Source organism: Nycticebus coucang, chromosome 8 (genome assembly GCF_027406575.1).
Source record: "Nycticebus coucang isolate mNycCou1 chromosome 8, mNycCou1.pri, whole genome shotgun sequence".
Taxonomy (NCBI): domain Eukaryota; kingdom Metazoa; phylum Chordata; class Mammalia; order Primates; family Lorisidae; genus Nycticebus; species Nycticebus coucang.
Genome location: NC_069787.1, coordinates 58,202,773 through 58,226,497, shown reverse-complemented (window position 1 = coordinate 58,226,497; position 23,725 = coordinate 58,202,773). Strand labels below are relative to the sequence as shown.

General features: G+C 37.6%; 1 protein-coding gene across 3 annotated transcripts in view; it reads right to left on the bottom strand.

The window, feature by feature from the left end:
* CAPN7 (calpain 7) overlaps positions 1-23,725 on the bottom strand; it is a 44,499-nt gene that overhangs the window by 10,157 nt on the left and 10,617 nt on the right. For 2 of the 3 annotated variants that reach the window (XM_053599805.1, XM_053599804.1), the window contains exons 4-12: positions 22,017-22,084; positions 17,381-17,581; positions 14,748-14,834; positions 9,650-9,776; positions 9,064-9,149; positions 7,558-7,651; positions 4,802-4,948; positions 3,276-3,382; positions 1,807-1,927 (exon numbers count right to left, since the gene is read on the bottom strand). In XM_053599805.1, the coding sequence (XP_053455780.1) occupies positions 1,807-1,927; positions 3,276-3,382; positions 4,802-4,948; positions 7,558-7,651; positions 9,064-9,149; positions 9,650-9,776; positions 14,748-14,834; positions 17,381-17,581; positions 22,017-22,084 (1,038 nt within the window). Of the gene's footprint in view, positions 1-1,806; positions 1,928-3,275; positions 3,383-4,801; positions 4,949-7,557; positions 7,652-9,063; positions 9,150-9,649; positions 9,777-14,747; positions 14,835-17,380; positions 17,600-22,016; positions 22,085-23,725 lie in introns of all 3 variants that reach the window. The other variant, XM_053599803.1, reaches the window with a different exon arrangement.

Here is a 23,725-nt window from a genome sequence, read left to right as displayed (position 1 = left end):
TCACAGCAACCTCCAACTCCTAGGCTTAGGCGATTCTCTTGCCTCAGCCTCCCAAGTAGCTGGGATTACAGGCGCCCGCCACAACGCCCGGCTATTTTTTTGTTGCAGTTTGGCCAGGGCCGGGTTTGAACCCACCACCCTCGGCATGTGGGGCCGGCGCCCTACCCGCTGAGCCACAGGCGCCGCCCAAGAAACACACAATTCTATACACTATGGTTAGGACTGTAATACTGACTAGCTAATTTAGAAAGCCTTGAGGCCATCAGGTTTAAAATGTTGCAGGAGGTCTCCACTGCTCTCGTAACTCACATATAGTCACGTACTTCATAATGACGTTCAGGACAACCATAAATGATCATAGGCCTGGTCCCATAAGAATACAAGGAAGTGACAAACTTCTATTGCTTTGTGACATCTTCATGATCCTGACTTCGTAGGGGCCTAGGCTAATGCGTGTGTTTGTGTCTTAGTTTTTAACAAAAAAGTTTAAAATGTAAAAAAAGAAAAAAATTAAAATAGAAAAAAGCTTATACAAAAAGGATATAAAGAAAATACTTTTGTGCAGTTCTACAATGTGTTTGGTGTTTTAAGCTAGGTGTTATTACAAGAGTCAAAAAGTTAAAAGAAGTAAAACATTACAGTAAGCTCAGGTTAATTTATTTTTGAAGAATTTTTTATATATTTAGTGTAGTGTAAGTATATGTATAGTATTTATCAATACAGTCTACAGTAATGTCCTTGGGGTTCATGTTCATTCACCATTCAGAGCAACTTCCAGGCCTGCAAGCTCCACTCATGGTAAGAGTCCCACACAGCTGTACCATTTTTATCTTTTTTATACTGCATTTTTACTATATCTTTTCTGTGTTTAGATACACAAATGTTGTTGTGTTACAATTGCCTACAGTACTCAGAACAGTAACATGATATACCCATTTGTAGCCTAGAAGCAACCAGGCCATACCACAGAGCTCAGGTGTGTAGCAGCCTATACCATTTAGGTTTGTGGGAGTGCACTTTATGATTGCTCACACAGTGAAGAAATCATCTCAAGACACATTTCTCAGAATGTATCCCTGCCATTAAGCAAAGCAGGACTGTAAATCCATGTGCCACATAAGAAATCCAGTCTAACACACAGTGGTACTCAGTTAATGTTGACTGATAACTACTTCTTTCTATTATTTCTATTACTAAGGAAGAACCTTTCCTTAATAACCTTTGTTATTTTCTAATCCATAGAACCAATCCATTTTTCAGTTAAAAATAACTAACAGCAACCTAAGAAGTAATAAAGTCAAATATTCTAACATCAGAGCTCAGATACTGCAGAGAAAGGGTCTGAAAGGCCTGACAGTATGCAGGGACTGCAAGAAAGAGAAAAACGTCCTCACACAAACTCACTGACTGGCCTGTGTTGCTTAGCTATTTTCCTGTATTTTCCCCTTTCACAAATTATTGTCTACTATGCCCAGAGCTTAGCATAGTGATAGACCTAAACACCAACATGCAGTCTTGAACCATGAGGGCTGTGCATTCACCTCAAAACCGCTTTTACAGAAAAGAAAAAGCTGCAGAAGCACTTCTGTTCTGTCACAAGTATCTGTGCTAACACTATGATTTCATTTCCCTCCTTTTAAATTCATAATTTCCAGTAGCAGAGGTCAAGCTATTTAATGAAATAGGTAGATGGCTTAAAAACTCCACCTAAACCTTGGTTTGTCAGTATTCGAAAGTCTGAGAACATTTAGGATCCTTGTCTTTATCAAACAATAAAATTTAAGAGAAAAAGATTTAAGGCAAAACCTTGAACTCTCTAATGTCCAAAACAGCATATGCATGTGTGGGAACCAAACCCCACTTCTCGCCTTCAGCTTCAGTCATCATTCCAGTAGATGCAGTGATGAGGACATCCCCTTTGTGAAATCTGGAATAACCCCAAAGACAGCCAATTAAAGGAAAACACATTGCAATTTCAAATCACACTATCTTATCTTTTAGTCTAGTGGTTTACATGAAAATTTCCATAAATTTTAATTTTTTTTGTAAAATGGGCTATTTCTAATACCTCTAAAGAGCTTTCTACACGAAGTACATTTCTGCTGGATGTAGTGGCTCATACCTGTAATCCTAGCACTTCAGGAGGCTTAGGCAGGAGGACTGTTTGAGGCCAGGATTTGGAGACCAGCCTAAGGCAACAGAGTGAGACCCCCATCTCTACGAAAATTAAAAATTGGCCAGATATGGTGGTGCATGCCTGTAACCCTAGCTGCTTGAGAGTTTGGGACAGGAGGATCTCCTGAGCTCAGGAATTAGAGGTGAGCTATGACTGTTCCATTGCAACAGAGCAAGACCTGTCTCAAAAAAAGTGTATTTCCAAGTTACAGCCAATCTGATAAATTATCACATTCTTTGTTTCTTTTTTCCCCAGTTTTAGACTACTTAAAGTAGTCTCAATTAGAAACCTATCAATGAAGGACAGCAAATGCTAATTTTTCAAATGGATTACAAATAAGGATAAAGATGTGAAATGCCAAATGCATTTCCCCCAAAAGGAACATCACTTTATTTAGCAAATCACTGAGTTTTTCTAATGTTGCTACTGAATGAATGTATATATAACAATTTTCCAGTCCCTATATGTGGATTATCCACTTAAGGCTTAAATTCTCAGACTTCTCTCTCCTGTTGTTTGGCAAGCCCAGGCTGTTTGAACTGCCAGCTCTGAAAGCTTCTCTCAAATTGGCAAGTAATCAATAAGTACAAAAAAATTTTCCATTTTATGTATTCCAGATTTCAAGTATTTTAGATTATCTATTAACTGTAAACATCAACGAGGAAAACTGAAGACTGACTAGAACAAGTATATAAAGTGAATTCTATTTTAAAAACAACTGTCCTAATAATGACTAAAAATGACAACTTCTGCAATCTATCCTAAATAAGTCATCATGTTTTTTTTTTTTTTGTAGAGACAGGGTCTCACTTTATGGCCCTCGGTAGAGCGCCGTGGCCTCACACAGCTCACAGCAACCTCCAACTCCTGGGCTTAAGCGATTCTCTTGCCTCAGCCTCCCGAGTAGCTGGGACTACAGGCGCCCACCACAACGCCCGGCTATTTTTTGGTTGCAGTTTGGCCGGGGCCGGGTTTGAACCCGTCTCCCTCGGTATATGGGGCTGGCGCCTTACCGATTGAGCCACAGGCGCCACCCGTCATCATGTTTTTTAAATGGCCTCTTTTACCATAATAGAAAAAAAGAAGAAGAAATGTTTACCTTTGATAAAGCATTCTGAAAGAGCTATCCTTACTGAAAGTTTGGCTATCTGAATGCATAGCAATCCTTTCTGGTATCCATCCAGTCAGCGCATGGAGATCAATATTCTGCAACATAAACACATTTCAGGACTGCCAATGTCATATTTAAGATCTTAACTAACCCCCCAGGGTAGCTATTAAATCTCACCAATTTGGTACCATGATTTTGGTAGGAATAAATATGAAGGTAGTATGTGTTCAGCCAGTAATAAATTTTTTCTTTAACTCAAATTCCTAACTGGGTTTAAACACATAAATGTTTTTTCCTTACAATCCTAGCTGCTCTTCCTGAATACAAGAAAACTGTTACCGGTAAATATGATGAGAACCCAAAACATGAAAAAAATTCCTTTTATAATGATGGTCACTCACCATTTAGTGAGTTCTTACAATATGATAGTCACTTACAATATTTCACATACATTCCCACTCTTTCTAAGCTGTGCTGGGTACATAAATAAGCAATGGGTTAGAAAGATAAAATAAGGATATCTGAAGGATAGAGCAACTGAAAGAGCAGCCTGGGAAGAAAGAAACTTTGACAGATGGTTACATTTAATATAGTTAAGTACATCCTATTGCATTTAACCATATCTATATATTCTTCACCTAGCATTGTAAGAACTTGAAGAGTGAAGGAGCCTGGTATTTGGCAAGGAAACTAATCAGTTAAGAACAATGGATAATTTGCATGTATGGCTTCATCTTCACAACTCTGAGAGGTAGATTTTATCCTCAGTCTACAGACTTGCAAAGAGGCTAAGAAATGTAAATACTGTAGTACCTTTTCTTGCTTTTTTTGAGACAGAGCTCATTATGTTGCCCTCAGTGGACTGCCCTGGCGTCACAGATCACGGCAACCTCAAATTCTTGGGGCTTAAGCAATTCTCTTGCTTCAGCCTCCCAAGTAGCTGGGATTACGCCACAATGACTGGCTATTTTTTGGCTGCAGTTGTTATTGTTGTTTGGCAGTCCCGGGCTAGGTTTGAATCCCCCAGCTCTGGTGTATGTAGCTGGTGCCCTAGCTGCTGAGCTGCAGGTGGTGGCAGGTTTTCTAACAGGCTGGTTAGTGTCAAAATTTAAAGTCACACCAATCTGAAATATTTCTGGCTTAAGTCTACCTTAGTTTACCTAATGTAACTAAAGGACATTGGCACGTCAATTTTACAGGTTAGGTTGTGTTAAGTTGGGGGAAACTCCTTAAATCTGATTTTACAAATTAAAATAAAGATGACAATATGACACATCCATTTGATTTGAACAGGCTGCTCTGGAAAGGTCTACTCTATTTAACTGGCCTTGTATCCCAACATAATAGACAAGAAATTTCAGGCTTTCCTGGATATGGAAATTATACAATGTGCCATCCCTACACAAGAAAATACATAATAAGAGATTTTTCTGTAAGTAAAAATAACATCAAGAATATTGATATTAATATTCTATTAAACAGTATAAATCTGGATCATCCTAGTTATTACTTACTGAGTTGGATCCCGGGAAATCATATCCTCCCATGACTTTCATGTATGCTTTTTCTATGAGAGAAACCCATAATTCACTTTTGTTGTTGGAATAAGAACAAAGCAATTCTCCCTTATGATCTACAGGTAACTGGTCATCAATTATAACCTGGAAAAAGAGAATATTAATTTCCTTAGGTGTCACAAAACATCTTAAAATCTTTTCTATCAAGGAAAAAAAGTCTTTCATACTGATAAAGATAAAAATCATAATATGCCTATTTTTAAGGTAGTGACAATTTCATGTTTTCAGAATCAGACCAATTATAAAATGTTGTTCATTTTAATATGGTGGTTTTATTTAATCTTACAAACTAATCTTTCAAGTGATAACCTTGAACCATCTGGTTAAATGTCATTTAGCTACCATTAGAATAATGGATGAGCATCCCAAATCAAAAATCTGAAATTCAAAATGCTCCCAAATATGCACCTTCTTGGAAGCCAAGATGAATGCTCAAAGGAAGTATTTACTGCAGCATTTAGGATTTTTGAATTAGGGATACTCAACCTGTATGTACTCTGCACAATTCCTAAATCCAAAACACTTTTTGGCTCAGCCTGTGGCTCAAGCAGCTAAGGCGCCAGCCACATACACCTGAGCTGGCGGGTTTGAATCCAGCCTGGGCCCGCCAAACAATGATGGCTGCAACCAAAAAAGAGCTGGGCATTGTGGCGGGTGCCTGTAGTCCCAGCTACTGGGGAGGTGGAGGCAGGAGAATTGCTTGAGCCCAGGAGTTGGAGGTTGCTGTGAGCTATGATGCCACAGCACTCTACCCAGGGAGACAGCTTGAGGATCTGTCTCAAAACAAAACAAAAAAACCCACTTGTGATCCCAAGCCTTTGGTATAAAGGATACTCACCATGTATGAGAGATTCTAGAAATGCACATTATATTTAAAATAATTACAAAAGGGTGTAACTAGTAAGGTAAATTAAGAATATTATTGTCATTTTAAGCTATAACTGTAAAAAAAAGACATGTATAGTTGTAAAAGTATGGCTAAAAATATATTTAAATAAGAGAGGAAACAATCAACACAAAGATATAGTTTCTAATTCATGTTAAAAAGTGACTTGGGAGACAATGGCTTAAGAATTGTAGAGGCCAGGCATAGTGGCTCACTCAGGCTCATGCCTGTAATCCTAGCCTAGCATTTTGAGAGGCCAAGGCAGGAGGCAGGAGGCAGGATTCCAAGACCTACTAAATCAGAAACTTTGGAAATGAGGCCCAGCAATCTGTGTTTTAACAAGCCCTCCAGCTGATTACATATGCACAAAAATCTGCGTACAGTTATGCCTCGGTATACATAGATGATTGGTTCCAGAAACCTCTATATACCAAAATCAGAGCATACTCAAGACCCACAGGTGGCCCTGTGAAACCTGTGTGCATATGAAAAGCTGGTCTTTCTTATACATGAGTTTTACATCTCATGTTTGAGTCTGAACTGAGTTTGGTTGAAAAAAATAAAGTGGACCCCCACAGTTCAAACTTGCGTTGTTCAGGGTTAACTATATTATTGAGCTATATATTGAGCTGATTTTCAGACTAGAATCACTAGGGGATCTCTAAAATGCAGATTCTGATTTAGTAGGTCTGGGGTGAGGCATGAAATTCTGCAATTCTAACACGCTGCTGGGTGAGGCTGATGTTGATGCATGGATCTGGGAGTAGACAAGGCACCAGAGAATCCTAATAATGCAAGGTCCCCATCACAGAGTTCAAAGTCCTTAAAGAAATTAAAGTAGTGGTAACTAAAAATTATTCATGTATTTTGCACAGGAAATAATTTTAAAGGCTTCTTACATATAAACTCTTCTGACCTAACAGATTTAGTTTGTCTTATTTCCTTTTAATGGAAAATGATAACTAAGAATTCTCAAATTAAAAATTCTTTTCAGGGCGGCGCCTGTGGCCCAGTTGGTAAGGCGCTGGCCCCATATACCGAGGGTGGCGGGTTCAAACCTGGCCCCGGCCAAACTGCAACCAAAAAATAGCCGGGCGTTGTGGGAGGCACCTGTAGTCCCAGCTACTTGGGAGGCTGAGACAAGAGAATCGCTTAAGCCCAGGAGTTGGAGGTTGCTGTGACCTGTGTGAGGCCATGACACTCTACCGAGGGCCATAAAGTGAGACTCTGTCTCTACAAAAAAAAAACAAAAACTTCTTTTCAGTATTAATAATCCTAGCTTAATGTTATTTGTTAAAACTTTGTATATATTTTCTGAAAATCATTTTAAAAACAACTTTATACTTGTCATGGTTTTCATTTTAATTATTAATCTATTTATACAAGGCTACTCACAGTAATATGTATTACAGACTCAAATTCAGCTAAAATGACTTAAAAAATGTTTATACAGATAACATTTCATTCATTCTTTCTTTTTTTTTTTTGAGACAGAGTCTCACTATGTTGCCCTGGGTAGAGTGCTGTGGCCTCACAGCTCACAGCACTTCAAACTCTTGGGCTTAAGTGATTCTCTTGCCTCAGCCTCCCAAGTAGCTGGGACTATAGGTGCCCGCCACAATGCCTGGCTCTTTTTTGGTTGCAGTTGTCATTGTTGTTTGGCAGGCCAGGGCTGGATAGTGTATGTGGCTGGTGCCCTAGCTGTTGAGTTACAGGTGCTGAGCCAGATAACATTTCTTAATGATTCTACTCAAGACTCAAAAGGGGAAAGGCAGAGAGAGAACAGGTAGGGAGAGACATTATTCACCTTTCTTGGGACACCATTGAGGTGAAGCTTTACCATATATTTTCCACATGGATTGTATTCTGGTTCACCATCCTTATTCTGAGGGTAAATTATGCTTTGGTAAGGAAAATAAATATTGAAATACCAACATTAGTATTCAATATAAACTATACATGATATTTCATTTAGACATATGCTACTGTCTCAGCAATTTCATAAAAGTAAGCAGGAGAATATTTTCCCTTAATAAGATTAGATTAAGAAGGTAATCCCAGTGTGTGATTACTTACTATAAATAAATGAATAAAGTATCTTCTAATATCATAAAGCAGGGCATAAATTTCACAATATTGTGAAAAGTGCTCAATTTTTAATTACATGCTTTAATAAATCATCTATTTAACTGGATATATTTTAAGCCAGCTAAATCTTTTACCATTGGCTTCTGGAAGTAAAAAGAACATTTCAACTAACCACAACTAAGGTAACTAGGTACATCTCTGAAAAAAGGTTATATAAAATCATATAACAAGTTGATACTTGTAACAACTACCAGTATCAATTTTCTTTTAAATAAATTAAAACCAAACATATTAAAAATTATTTACTTACATGTCAAATAGCTAAAACTAAAGATTGTATCTAATTCACCTTTGTACTCACATTTGTTCAAAAAATTATAGTGCTTAAGAATTTTACAGTGAATGATTTTAAACTGATGTATCTTTTAAAAACTGAAAAATAGTTGAGAAACATTTTGTACATTCTAAAGCAGTTCTAGCTAACAGAAATATATCATTTTATATTTTCCAGTAGTCACGTTAAAAGTTAAAAAATGTAGGATGGCGCCTGTGGCTCAAAGGAATAGGGCACCGGTCCCATATACTGGAAGTGGCGAGTTCAAACCAAGCCCTGGCCAAAAAAACAAACAAACAAAAAAAAACTGTGATCACTGTGGTATAGTGATCACAACTATACTTAATATTACCCTAAAAAAAGAAAAAAAGTTGAGAAAAGTAAAACTAATATTAATTTATTTTATTCAATCCATTGCATCCAAAATACTATGGTTGCAACATATAACCAATATACAATATGAGATATTCTGCAGTTCTACTATTTTTTGCTAAGTTTTCAAAATCTCAGGTGCATTTTACACTTGTCATCTAACTCAATTCAGAAAAACCCACTTCAAGTTGCTCAACAGCCGTATGTGGCTTGTGGTTACCTTACTGTGGTGTGCATCCAGTTATAAAGTATTACCAATATGACATGAGTTTACTTCTACCGATTTCATTTATGTCAAAACATATTAAGTCCATATATATTAAGTACATTTGCACATATAGTTTTAGATGCTTTTAGTGTATTTTCTCCACATTCATAAATCATTTGCTTTAACCTCTATAGAAGAGTTCTAGGTGATATGCTTTCTCCACTTTCTACACAGAAAAAGCCTACGTTTTTAATTTCTAGTTAAGAGACAATTATATGAAAAGGGCTAATGGAAGAAATACAAAATTTTACCTGGTAATCAACTTCTTATTAAAACGTCTTTCATAAGCTGCACTAATAGCCAGTGATGCCACAAAGGAACAATCTGATACTATTGTCTGTAATAAGAATGATTTATTTTTCTTTTCATTTATTCATATAATTTCAACATTATCACAATATTCAAGCATTGCATCAAACACCTGACTTTGTATACTAAATATCTTGACTGTTATTTGAGTAGGAAAATAATAAATAGAAATGCTGCACTGTTGACTCTCATATTTCATTCAAACAAAAGGCAGAAAACTTGAATAATGTACTTCAATGAAATTAATTTAGACTACATTTAAGTATTTTTCTTTTATACTTATCCCTTATCAAAGGTGAAATTCAGATTCTCAAGTCTCTCTTCTACAAGGATATAATGATAGACAGGGTCTATAAAAATCTGTAATTATTTCAGTATGTTTAAGTCAAAATGTGCAGTATGAATGATTTTTCCAATTATACTCATCCATCTGTATTCACAGTAAAAATCTAAGGAAAAACCCAATCTATATTCAAATTACTTTAAAATGCTAACTTTCATATAAAATTATACAAAATAAATGTTTACCTGCTTTATGCTAAAACTAGACACAGTATATATCATTGTAGGATTGTTGGTGAGGTCTTCCGGTCGTACCCATTTGGAAAATGTAGCTTTTTGTTTAGGTGATAATGGTAGCTTGCCCAATCTATCACTGGGGTAATAATCAAAATAATAATAAAATTAATCTTAAAAGATGACTCAAAGTCAAAATTAAATTGGTTAGTTTGTTTTTGGTATAGAGATCACAGCTATACTTAATGTTACCCTAAAATAACCCTCCAATCAAATATGGCTCTTTACACTTAACGGTGAATCTAGTCAACTTAATCATTCTTACCAACTATAAAATATAAATAATTGAAAACAGAAATTTATTCCATTTATATTTACTTTAATAAGTGAGTTGAAATTTTATGTTTTTAAATTTCAAATTTATATACTTTTAAATTATTATATACTTCAATGATTTAAAAGATTAACATAGTTATGTTCATGAAATTCAGAAATAAAATGCAGCCATTAACAGTAGTACAAGCTGATTCATTCAAAAGGACCTAGAAGTTATAGATTCTTATGCTGGCTCTTATCAAATTTCTCTCTACAAGGCTAATAATTAGAGTAGCTAATTTACTAAATATTAACCATGGTCAGGCATCATGCTAAAGTGCTTTACATACATTATCCATTTAGTCCTCAAAACAACTCCATTAAAAGCAGGCATTTTTAGAAAAAGCTTAAAGTGATGGGTAGTGCCTGTGGCTCAAAGGAGTAGGGCGCTGGCCCCGTATGCCGGAGGTGGTGAGTTCAAACCCAGCCACGGGCAAAAACAGTGAAAAAAAAAAAAAAAAAGGCTTAAAGTGATTAGGTAACTTACCAAGGTCATACAACTAAGAACCAGCAGAACTGGCATTTGAATTCAGGTCTCTACCACTGTTATCCGCTACCCTCTACTCAATGTGTGTTGTATAATATTTCTCTAAAACTGATGTGTAGCATGCCAAATAAACACCTACCTTTCTCCAAACCTAATCATTTAGATTTAAAAAGATTTTTGAATAATATAAGGTATATGATATGCAAACTAAAACAAATATAATAATCTTTTTTCAAAGAATGCTGATAGATGTTAAGGTAAAGAAGATTTTGCGGTCAGGTATGATCCTCAAGCTCCTGAATAAAGTATTGTTTCTTTTCACTGCAAGTCACCTCTAGACTTTTAACAAGCCAATGTTTATTATAAATGTTTTACAGTAGAATATGGCACACAAACCTTTTTTTGTTTTTTTGGCTGTCTTATAGAACCACTAGTGTTCCAGGTAAAATTTGGTAGTATAAATAGAAAGTGAGCTGATTAAATTCAGAAGCATTTAAGCACAGCTATCATAAAACTTCAAAGACACAATTTAAGGCTTATAATCTAATTATTTAGTATTATTACATTAACCTGCCATATAAACCATAATAAAGAGTAAACTTAAGATTTCATAATGTCTGTTAACTTAAGTCATCACTAAATTACCAAATCTGGTTTTTCTTTCTTTTTTTTTTTTTTTTTTTGAGACAGTTCTGCTCTGTCACCAGACCAGAGTGCCTTGGCCTCAGCCTATCTCACAGCAAACTCAAACTCCCAGGCTCAAGGAATCCTCCTGCCTCAGCCTTCCAAGTAGCTGGGACTACAGGCATGTGCCTTAATGCCTGACTGATTTTTCTATTTTCTGTAGAGATGGGGCTCTCACTCTTACTCAGGCTGATCTCAACTTCTGAGCTCAAGGATTCCTCCTGCCTTCGCCTTCCACAGTATTAGGATTACAGCTATAAGCTACTGTGTGCAGCCCAAATCCAATGTTTCTTTTACTTAAAGCTTTAAAGATTCAAAATATTTTATGAATATAATTTTTATTCAATAATGCTTATTTTATGATTTTTAAAGTAATATATGACCAGGGTAGAAAAAATCAAAAAACATCAATCTATGTAACCAAATTTATGTACTCATAAATATTACGAGGAACCTTTTCCTGTAATCTGTTACCTTAATTTCAAAATGTTAACTGTTATTGATTATTCTCCATGTAAAATAACCTAGAACTCTTTTTTTTTTTTTTGGCTGGGGCTGGGTTTGAACCCGGCACCTCGGCATATGGGATCGACGCCCTACTCCTTGAGCCACAGGTGTCGCCCGTAAAATAACCTAGAAAATAAGAAAGGAAATGTACTGCCACTTATAGTTAATTTTAGTATTTATTCTTGATTCTTCTCTAAACTGAATTAATTCAGTATGTATTTAGTGAATGCCTGCAACATAACAGATGCTGTGCCAGCAACTGTAGTGCAACTTAGTTAAAATAGATAAGGTGTCTGTCCTTATGAAGCTTGTAATCCAGAGTGGAAGGCATTAAACAAGTAATTATTAAAACAAAAAAGAAAAAACAAGAAAGAAAACTTGTGTGACAAGTGCCATCCCTAATCTATGTGTATATGACTTAATAAAAGGAAAAAAGTGCCATCCCTAAAGTTAAGAGTGTTTATATGGTTTTGCATTTTACTTTTACAATTATATTGTGAACACTTTCCCATGTTATTAAATGCATCTAAAACTTGACTGTTCATGACTATGTAATATTATTCTTTATGGACATTCTCTTGTATAAATATTAAAAATATGATTTATCCTACTTTGTTGCACAAAGATTGAAACTGTAAGTTTACAACTCTATTTGGATATATTCAACAACATACAAGAATACTGATTCATTTTCACGATTGTAACAACACTAATGAGTATCTTATAAATGAGTAACAACACTAATGAGTATCTTATAAATCTCTGAGTTGTACATCTGTAAATACTTCCTTAGAACTGGCTTCCGGAAGTAAAATTACTGGTCAAAGAGGTATAAATTTTTTTTTTTTTTAGAGACAGAGTCTCACTTTGTCACCCTCAGTAGAGTGCCACAGCTCACAGAAACCTCCGGCTCTTGGGCTTAAGCGATTCTCTTGCCTCAGCCGCCCGAGTAGCTGGGACTACAGGCACTCACCACAACACCTGGCTATTTTTTTGTCATTGCAGTTTGGCCAAGGTCGAGTTTGAATCCGCCACCCTTGGTATATGGGGCCAGCACCCTACTCACTGAGCCACAGGCACCATCTGAGGTATAAAAAATTTTAAAGTATTTGAAATGTACTGTCATAGTGTGTTATATAGTTTAGTATTAAGTAAAATAATTTTTTGGCAGTGCTTATTATACAGTCCTTATTATACAGTGCTTATTATATAATAAACACCATTGTAAGTGTTTTATATTTTATTAACTCATTTGATCATCACAGTAACACTATGAGATACTTTCTATTTATTATCTATTTCATAGATGAGGAAGCAGATTTAACAACTTGCCCAGGGTTACACAGGATTTAGAACTAGAAAGTTTGCCTCTAGAATTCTCCCCTTAAAATGCCATAAATTTCTCAGATTTAAAAATTCCTTAGATTTGGGGGTGGGGGGGCTGAGACTCAAGGAACAGGGCATTGGCTGCATGTACTGGAGGTGGGGGCCCCGGCCCAAAACTGCGGAAAAAAAAAAAAATTCCTTAGATCCTAAACAGTTTCTAGCTGTTTAGCTAGAAAGCCAACAAATATTTACTGAGGACTTACTTTGTGCCAGATATTGTGCATGGCACTATGAGTATGACAGGCAAAAGGAGCTGCATAAACCTACATAATTTGCTTGAATAAAAAAATTACCTTGATAACTTACTGGCTTTCAGACATCTAACTCTTGGCTAATCAAGAACAGCAAAACACCAGAAATGGAAAAGATGACCCCTTGTTCTATATAAAGTTTGTATATTCTATATATTGTAAGCATGTAATTTTGATAATTTTTTTCTGATAATGAACATGATTACTACACAAATAAAAAAAAGTAAAAAAAAGTATTAAAAACTTAAATCTCACCCAACTTTGCTATCTAGAGATAACCAATGTAAATATTTTGGTGTACTTTTTTATATCATTTTTTCTATGTATCTATAAATACATGAAAGAAAAATAAAATTTGAATTGTATATGTATAATGTTCTTTTCTTGGTGTCTGCTAAAGAGCAATGTTCTATCTTTTTTTATTTCCATGTTGTGAGCATTGTTCCTACATTTTTAAAAGATTTAATTTCATTTGAGTAGCATATTTAACTATATGGATGGATGTACTGTATTAAATCATTCCCATATTGCTGGATACTTTTTTCAATAATTTTTTGCTGTAACATGCTTTGATGAATGCTCTTAACACACTGACTAAAGACTCATTTCCTGAGGAGGACTAGGAGCTTAAGAGTTCTGAACCAAGCAGTATTTTTAAGGTTCCTGACACAAGTTGCCATTGCCTGGAAGGATGTGCTAACTAATACTTTCATAAATAACCAATTCTTGAATTGGGACTTCTTAGTTAACAATGATACTGTCATTCTATTCCCCTTTTCCATTTAATTCCTCTACTGGCTTGTATTTCTGTTGGAGTCTAAAACTGACTGAACAGGGCCAGGCGCGTAGTGGCTCAGGCATGTAATCCCAGCACTCTAGGAGGTTGACGTGGGCAGATTGCTTGAGCTCAGGAGTTCGAAACCAGCTTGAGCAAGAGCAAGACCCTGTCTCGAAAAAAGAGCCGGGTGTTGTGGTGGGCGCTTATAGTCCCAGCTACTTGGAAGGGAGGCTGAGGCAAGAGTATCACTTGAGCTCAAGAGTTTGAGGTTGCTGTGAACTATGATGCCACAGCATTCTACCAGGGGTGACTGAGTGAGACTCTGTCTCAAAATAAAATAAAATAAAATAAAAAAATAAAACTGACTGAACAAATATTAACTGACTACTTACTCTGTATCAGATACTGCGCGTGGCACAATGAGTATGACAGGAGGAGCTGCATAAACCCCTGCCCTGGTGAGTAACGAAGGTGCTCTTGCTATGCTGCTCTACCTCTTTCCCATGGCCCCTCCTCTCTTTTAAATAATTTTATTATAAATTTATTTTTGTGGTTGAGAATTAGACTGAACTTTGAAGTACTAAAAAAGTGCTAAAAACTAAAATGATCTTGGATCTAAAAACTGTAACAGGGCTTACTTACCAGAAAGGCATTGGATAGGCAAAACGTTCTCTCAAATCGACACTCATGAAAGGAACATATTCTACACCATTTATTTTTGATGTTGTCCTATAAGATACAAGGGAGAAAAAACCCTAACATAAATGTTGCAAGTTTATCTTAATTTCCAATCTTAAACTCTTTAAAATTTATACACTATAGTGCTGTATTAAAATTAAACTGACAACCTCGTGTTGCTGCAATCTTTTTTTTGAACAAAATTTTTATAAAGTAATTGAATACAAGAAAATAACTGATTCAGTTCAACACAGTAAGAGTATTCCTTTCAAAACAAACATTCCTCCCCGCCAAAAAAGATAAAACAAACATCCCCTACAACAAAATTCTCATCTCAAGGTGGGCCTTTTCTAGAAGTAATGGAAAAGTTCTTGACACCAAGACACAAAGCCTATTCTATCCCAAAATTAAAAAAACTTGACATTAACAATTCTAAAAAATATCCTCTTTGTATTTTCTAGTTATGGGAAGATGGAGCAGGTGATGAAAAGAGGAAGTGTCACAGATATCAGGTATGGTCTGTTGACAAAGTAACGAAATAAGGTTTGTAGGTGCTTTGTATGTTTTCTCCTTGTTTTGTATATATATGTTTGTATATATGTTTATGTGTACATGTTAACTATTTCCTTCCTGTATCTGTTACTTTTCCTTATTTTACTTACAAGAGATTGCAGGGTAACTTCACAATTTAGTCTTTGGTTAACAATATTCAGTGAATTTGAGGACTGATTAACATAACAACTAATAGAATGACTACTGGACTATGTGTCTCCTCGTTTTTGGGGGGAGATAATGAAAACTTTCCACTTGTTTGCAGGATAAATGCATTCTGCTAGGGGGAAACATAGATGTCGTTCTGTTGAATTTCAAACGTGTATAGAAGGGAGCATGTTGATGCTGAGCAACTAAAGTGTTGGACTTGATAAATTTAGTGTCTCTCAGCCCCCAAACTACCTTTCTTTGTCCTGCTTTGTGCTGTGTGGCTTCTTATACAATTTTTGCTAAGCAAAGAGAGTCAGATTAGCAGGAGGAGAATTAAAATCTTTATCAGGAAAGAAAAATGCTCTCAGTGAACTACTACCTGGGAAGAAACCCTTTCAGCTCAATCTTAGAAAATAAAAACGAGCCCCTATATGACCTACATAGCTCTTAGCAGGCTTAACTTCCCCCAGTGTCCAACATAAGAATAGCCATACTGGGTCAAGACTTACCCTATCTACACTGGTTCAGAAGGCCATCAAGGATTTCCACATTATTGTGTTTTGCATTTTTAAATATCCCCCAAGGCTGCTTTCAGACATACTAAGTAGGCTAGACCAGAAGTTGGCAAACATTTTATGTAAAGAGCCAGATGGGGCCGGTGGCAGTGACTCATGCCTGTAATCCCAGCACTCTGGGAGGCCAAGCTGGGTGGATTGCCTGAGCTCAGGAGTTTGAGACCAGCCTGAGCAAGACTGAGACCCCATCTCTACTGAAAATGCAAAAACTGAGGCAAGAGGATAGGTTGTTGTGAGCTATGACACCAGGAAACTCTACCCAGGGGTACAGAGTGAGATACTGCCTCAAAAAAAAAGCGCCAGAAGTTATACAGTTTAGGCTTTGCAGTTAGGTCTCCAACACATTCTTCTGGCTTTTTCTTTTCTTTCTGTTTTAAGAAACAGGGTCTTGCTCTGTCACCCAGGCTAAAGTGAAGTAGCTTAATCATAGCTGACTGGAATTTCTAACTCCTGGGCTCAAGGGATCCTAAGGCCTCAGCCTTCTGAGTAGCTGGGACTTACAAGTATGTAATGCTATATTTAGCTAATTAAAAAAAATTTTTGTAGAGACAAGGTCTTGCTATATTGCTCAGGCTGTTATCAAATTCCTGGTCTCAAGTGATCCTTCCACCTCAGCCTACTTTCCCTCCCAAAGTGCTGGGATTATTATAGATGTGAGCCACCATGCCTGGCTTTGTTTTCTTTTTAAAAACATTTTAAAGAAATGCAAAAACTATATATAGTTCAAAGCTTCTGTTTGCTGACCCCTGGCCTGGACTACTCTTTCGAAGCAACATTTTTTTTCCACATTAGGGCTCTGGTTATATAGATTGATTATGAATTATCTACCATAGCTCTATTTTCTCTCTAACCTTTACTACTGCTTGATTTTGTAGAATTTATGGATTTTCAGAAAAACATACCAGAGGTGCCAAAAAAATGTACACACATTTTAAGAGATTTTGTGAGAAGTAAACTTAATCATTCCCCCAAAGTATATGAATTTCAGGTAAAATGCATGTGTATAGCATGTCCACACCTTACCAGTAATGGTACCTTCAACTTGGAAAAGTATTACATAGATGACATTGCTTAAAATGTGTTTACATTTTTTTTGTCATGCTCTGTATTATGTGTAGTAAAAATGTTAATGCTAAAATAGACCAAATTTTAACTATTTCAAGTGGCCATTTCATAATGATAAAATTTATAACTGCATAATAGCACAACACACTATGGCAAAGATATAAATACAATTCTGTAAACTTAATGATAAGCAAATTAACTACACTGATTATGCTAATAAAATCTTTCATTACAATGAGTTACAAACTGATTTACCTGAGCACTTCTATTTCTTCTGCCGTATATCTCTGTCCTTGTGCATCACATGACTGTGGACTTACAAATGGCTGAGGTCTTTCAAGGAAGGGATTAGCTCCTAGTGGAAAATGTGTCCTTGTTGGAGGTGGCTTTGGTTTAATATTCGTTGACTTGATTTTGCAAAACGGCTTTGTCAAAGGCTCACTCAATGCTTCTGCTCTATAACAGAGAGAGGCACTGAAACACTATTATAGTTTTTCTTCTCACATTCAAGCTTTTCAGGAAACAAAATTTACTTTAAGAATTAGTTAAGGAGAGGGAGAATCCAAGACGGCGGCCGAGTAACAGCTTCCCTGCAACAGGGCACAGTGAGTTGGGGAGATAAGATTCCAGGCATCTCTGGCTGGTGGGATCTGCCTATAATCATCCCTTTGAGGATACAGGGAGTCAGCAAAGGCCTTCTGGACCCCAAGAGGAGGACAAAAACAGTGGAAAACTGGCAAGTGGTTGTGTGTGTTCGATTGACCTAATCCCACCGGCAGCCATAAGTACAAGCAGCAGTGAGACTGCAAAGGGGAAAGGCCTTACCTGTGAACTGTTTTGGTGTTTTTGGACTTGGCACTCAGTTGAACTGCCTTGGGGCGAGCTTGAGCAGGAGTGTAGAGAACTTTGGGCACTGTCTAGGGCCCCATTCTGAGCCGCTGAGCCGGACGGAGCTAATATTGTTTGGCTGTAGGCCGCAGGGAGCCATTGTCAGAGAACTGCCCTGGCAAGCTCCACCCTCAGGGTTGCAGAGCAAGGATCGGGTGGGAGCTAGTAACCTAGTGACTGAGCAGCCTAAAGGAGGGGACTGAGCTGCCTTTCAGCCTTAACCCTCAGGGCCAGAGTGAGACTGGTTTTGGCACACTGGAGCCCCGGGCTGTTGCCCTGGGTAGAGTGCCGTGGCATCACAGCTCATAGCAACTTCAAACTCCTGGGCTTGGTGCCGCCTGGACCTCCATAAGAGCTGCATCGCAACCCCTGACCCGCGCCTGCCGGGCCACCACATGCCCTGACCAGGAACTGCGGGAGCCACGCAACCCTGTGTCATCCCTCCTGTACCCTCCCTGCCTCCCTACCAGCCTGCTCATCTGGTCAGGGACTCTGGTAGCCATGTGCCCTCCCGAGCCCTCCCTCCTTCTGCGTAGAGCCCTTCTCCTGGCCAGAGACTGCTGGAGCCTTGGGCTCTCTGTGCCAAAGTCACTGGGTACCAGGCACTCCCAAAACCATGCGCACCACCTCCTGCCCAGTTGCTGGATCCGGGTGTGTCACACTCCAGAGCTGCTTCCACAACCAGAACTCCGTGGCTGGGGCAGCCCCAGAGGAACTACACAGGGTCACTCCCTACAAAGATCCAGCAACAATAGAGTGACCCTGCTGGGGTCTAATCTTGGAGAGACACCTCCCCAACTCTGAGGAGGACCAGAAGCAATGGTGAAAAACAATCGTGAGGCGAAATCAACAGAAAAACTCTGGCAATATGAATAATCAAGAGTAGATCAACTCCCCCAAGGAACAATGGGGCAGACAAAGTGCAAGATCCCATGCACAAACAAATAGCTGAGATGTCAGAAATTGAATTCAGAATATGGATAGCAAATAAGATCGAATTAGATTTTCAAGCAGTAACCCAAAAGATGTCTCAAGAATTCAATGAATTCAAAGACCAAATGACCAAAGATTTTGACACATTGAGACAAGAAGTTGCAGCCCTCATAGATCTGAGAAACACAGTAGAATCCCTCAGTAACAGAATGGAGCAAGCAGAAGAAAGGATTTCTGACACTGAAGACAAAGCTTTCAAACTCTCCCAAACTCTCAATAAGGAAGAGAAATGGAAGGCAAAAACAGATCATTCTCTCAGAGAGCTCTGGGATAATTCGAAGAAAACCAATATTCGTCTTATAGGGATCCCTGAAAGCGACAAAGTGGCTGCACAAGGCACAGAGTCTCTTCTCCATGAGATTATGAAGGAGAACTTTCCAGACATGCCAAGAGATTCTAAAATTCAGATAGCAGACAGTTTCAGAACTCCAGCATTGACTCAACCCAAATAAGACATCCCCCAGACACATCATAATCAATTTCACTAAAGTTAATATGAAGGAGAAAATTCTGAAAGCAGCCAGACAAAAGAAAACCATCACCTGCAAGGGCAAGAATATTAGAATAACTGCAGATGTCTCTGCTGAAACCTTTCAAGCTAGAAGAGGATAGTCATTGACTTTTAATCTCCAAAACAAAATAACTATCAACCCAGGATCCTGTACCCAGCTAAACTGAGTTTCATTTATGACGGAGAAATTAAATACTTCAATGACATTCACATGTTGAAGAAATTTGCCATAACTAAACCAGCTCTCCAGGATATTCTCAGACCTATTCTCCATAAAGACCAGCGTAATCCTCCACCACAAAAGTAAATCCACCCAGAAAATTTTGATCAAATTCCAACTTCCACGGTTACAAAAGGATTAAAAATGTCCACCAGACTCTCAAAAGGCTTATCAATATTCTCAATTAATGTGAATGGTTTAAACTGTCCTCTAAAGAGGCACAGGTTGGCTGACTGGATACAAAAACTGAAGCCAGATATCTGCTGCATACAAGAATCGCATCTTACATTAAAAGACTAATATAGACTCAAGGTAAAGGGATGGTCATCTACACTCCAGGCAAACGGAAAGCAGAAAAAAGAAGGCGTGCAATCCTATTTGCAGACGCAATAGGCTTTAAACCAACTGAAATAAGGAAGGATAAGGCTGGACACTTCCTATTTGTTAAAGGTAATACTCAATATGATGAGATTTCAATTATTAATATTTATGCACCCAACCAGAACGCACCTCAATTTATAAGAGAAACTCTAACAGACATGAGCAACTTGATTTCCTCCAGTTCCATAGTAGTTGGAGATTTTAACACCCCTTTAGCAGTGCTGGATAGATCCTCCAAAAAGAAGCTAAGCAAAGAAATTTTAGATTTAAACTTACCCATTCAACATCTGGACTTAACAGATATCTACAGAACATTTCATCCCAACAGAACTGAATACACATTCTTCTCATCAGCCCATGGAACATACTCCAAAATCGACCACATCCTAGGCCACAAATCTAACCTCAGCAAATTTAAAAAAACAGAAATTATTCCTTGCATCTTCTCAGACCATCATGGAATAAAAGTTGAACTAAATAACAACTGGATCCTGCCTACCCGTACAAAATCATGGAAGCTAAACAACCTTATGCTGAAGGATAGATGGATTATAGACGAGACTAAGAAGGAAATCGCCAAATTTTTGGAACAAAACAACAATCAAGACATGAATTACCAGAACTTCTGGGATACTGCAAAGGCAGTCCTACAAGGGAAATTTATAGCACTACAAGTCTTCCTCAAGAAAACAGAAAGAGAGGAAGTTAATAACTTAATGGGACATCTCAAGCAACTCGAGAAGGAAGAACACTCCAACCTCAAACCCAGCAGAAGAAAAGCAATAACCAAAATCAGAGCAGAATTAAATGAAATTGAAAACAAAAGAATTATACAACAGATCAATAAATCCAAAAGTTGGGTTTTTAAAAAGATCAATAAAATAGATAAACCTTTGGCCAACCTAACCAGGAAAAAAAGAGTAAAATCTTTAATTTCATCAATCAGAAATGGTAACGATGAAATAACAACAGACTCCTCAGAAATCCAAAAAATCCTTAACGAATACAAGAAACTCTACTCTCAGAAATACGAAAATCTGAAAGAAATCGACCAATACCTGGAAGTACACCACCTACCAAGACTTAGCCAGAATGAAATGGAAATGTTGAACAGGCCTATATCAAGTTCTGAAATAGCATCAACTATACAAAATCTCCCTAAAAACAAAAGCCCAGGACCAGATGGCTTTATGTCAGAATTCTACCAAACCTTTAAAGAAGACCTAGTATCTATATTACTAAACCTCTTCCAAAATATAGAAAAAGAAGGAATACAACCCAACACATTCTATGAAGCAAACATTACCTGGATCTCCAAACCAAAGAAAGACCCAACAAGAAAAGAAAATTATAAGCTGACAAATCTCACACACCTTAGAAGTAATAAAAACTATGGAAACAAATACTAGAATAGTAAGCAGGATGAAAGTGCAAAGGAAGATTCAATTTTAACAGAATAGTTAGGGCAATCCTCATTGACAAGTTGACATTTGAGCTGAGATGTAAAGTAGCTATATACAGTGTATAATCTGAGGCACATATATAGCTGTGAGCAGGTTCATTCTCAATTTTTCTATTTTAGTAATAGATCTGGAAGGCTCCCTGGAAGTTCTCTTTGGAAGTTTGATATTATAGACGGGAAGGGAAGTCTCCCATTTCAAATATCATCATCATTTCTGCTCTACACATAGTAAAAACCCAAAACATTTCTTGACTGATTTGTTACTTCTTGAGGTTAAAGCAGGAAGAAGATAAATTCATTCAAAGGAAGAAAGTAGGCTTGTTCAGGATCTCAGTTTAAAGATGGAGGTTTGTTACTGTGATCTCTGCCACACATTTAGATAAGTCTGTTACATGACCCAATATATGCTGTCCAAGGATAAGTGACCAAAACTCACCTATCTAGTGCCTGTCGAGCCAACTGTTTCAGTTTGTTTTGCAGGGCTTTATCAGCAGTTTCATAAGACTTAAGAGAAAAGAAAAAGGTATTCTAAAGCATAATTTTTAAAAAAAATTTGTTTGATACATATTTCTAAGTAAAAAAATTATAATGTACATACTTCCTGAAATTATGAGAGAATACACAAAGATGACATTTTAATTTTATCCTTAAAGGTATCATTTAAAACAGTGTTGAAAATATGTCACTGAGGTTATGTTAAAACCACTTAATGTGGAGAAGTGGTAACTGGACCACAACTGTTCAACCACAGGGTCATTGAAGGATGAGTGGCAGGAACCTCAGAATACCAGCACTTACTTGGGGTCTTAGGTAACTAAAGAAATGAAACTGGGATATTTCTAGGGCTGGGTGTGGTGGCTCACACCTGTAATCCTAGTACTCTGGGAAGCCGAGGTGGGTGAATTGCCTGAGTTCACAGTTTGTGATCAGCCAGAGCCAGAGCAAGACCTCGTCTCTAAAAAAGAGCCAGGCATTGTGGCAGGTGCCTGTAGTCCCAGCTACTTGGGAGGCTGAGGCAAGAGAATGGCTTGAGCCCAAGAGTTTCAGGTTGCTATGAGCTGAGATGCCACAGCACTCTACCGAGGGCCACAAAGTGAGACTCTGTCTCAAACAGAACAAAAACACCTAGGATGTTTCTTTAAATAAGAGACCCTGTACCCAAAAGTCAGCCCTCTGAAAGCACTGGGAACACTGGTCTGTACTACTTCACCTCATCCTCCTGTTAGATTCACTGCTCTCTCATGCATGAAATGTCCCTTGAAGCTACCATCCTAATCGAGGATCCTCAGAGAGAAGTAAAAATCACCCACTTTACAGGGCAAATTAGTAAAGCTCTCTTTAACTACTACTACCTTACTTTTCAGTAAGGCCCTCTCATATACTTTTTAGTGTTTGAGATAGAAGAGAAAAAGAAAGTTTATTTTAAAATAATAGATCTGTGATGGTGCACTCTTTCTGTACTAAATTAATTTTATTAGGGTATAAAAAGTTTAAAAAATAGGTCTTGTGGCTCGGCGCCTGTGGCTCAAGCAGATAAGGTGTCAGCCACATACACCTGAGCTGGCGGGTTCGAATCCACCCCGGGCCTGCCAAACAACAATGATGGCTGCAACCAAAAAATAGCTAGGCATTGTGGCAGGCGCCTGTAGTCCCAGCTGCTTGAGAGGCAGAGGCAAGAGAATCGCTTGAGCCTAGGAGTTGGAGGTTGTGTCTACCCAGGGTGACAGCTTGAGGCTCTATCTCAAAAAAAAAAAAAAAAGGTCTTGTAATTAAAAAATAATTGCTTAGTGACTCAAGGCTGTCAAAATAAACCCTTTTTTTCTGAGACAAGATCTTGTTTTGTCACCCAGGCTGCTAGAATGCAATGGCCAATGACAACTTATTACAACCTTGAACTCCTGGGTTCAAGGGATCCTCCTGCCTCAGCCTCCGAAGTATCTGGAACTACACATACACCACCACAATCAGCTAATTTTTAAAATTTGTTGTAAAGATAGGGTCCCCCTATGTTGCCCAGACTGGTCTCAAACTCTTGGTTTCAAATGATCCTCCTGCCTTGGTCTCCCAACATGCTGGGATTACAGATGTGAGCCATCACATCTGGTCTCAATGCTGTCAAAATTTTAACAAGATATAAAAACCCAT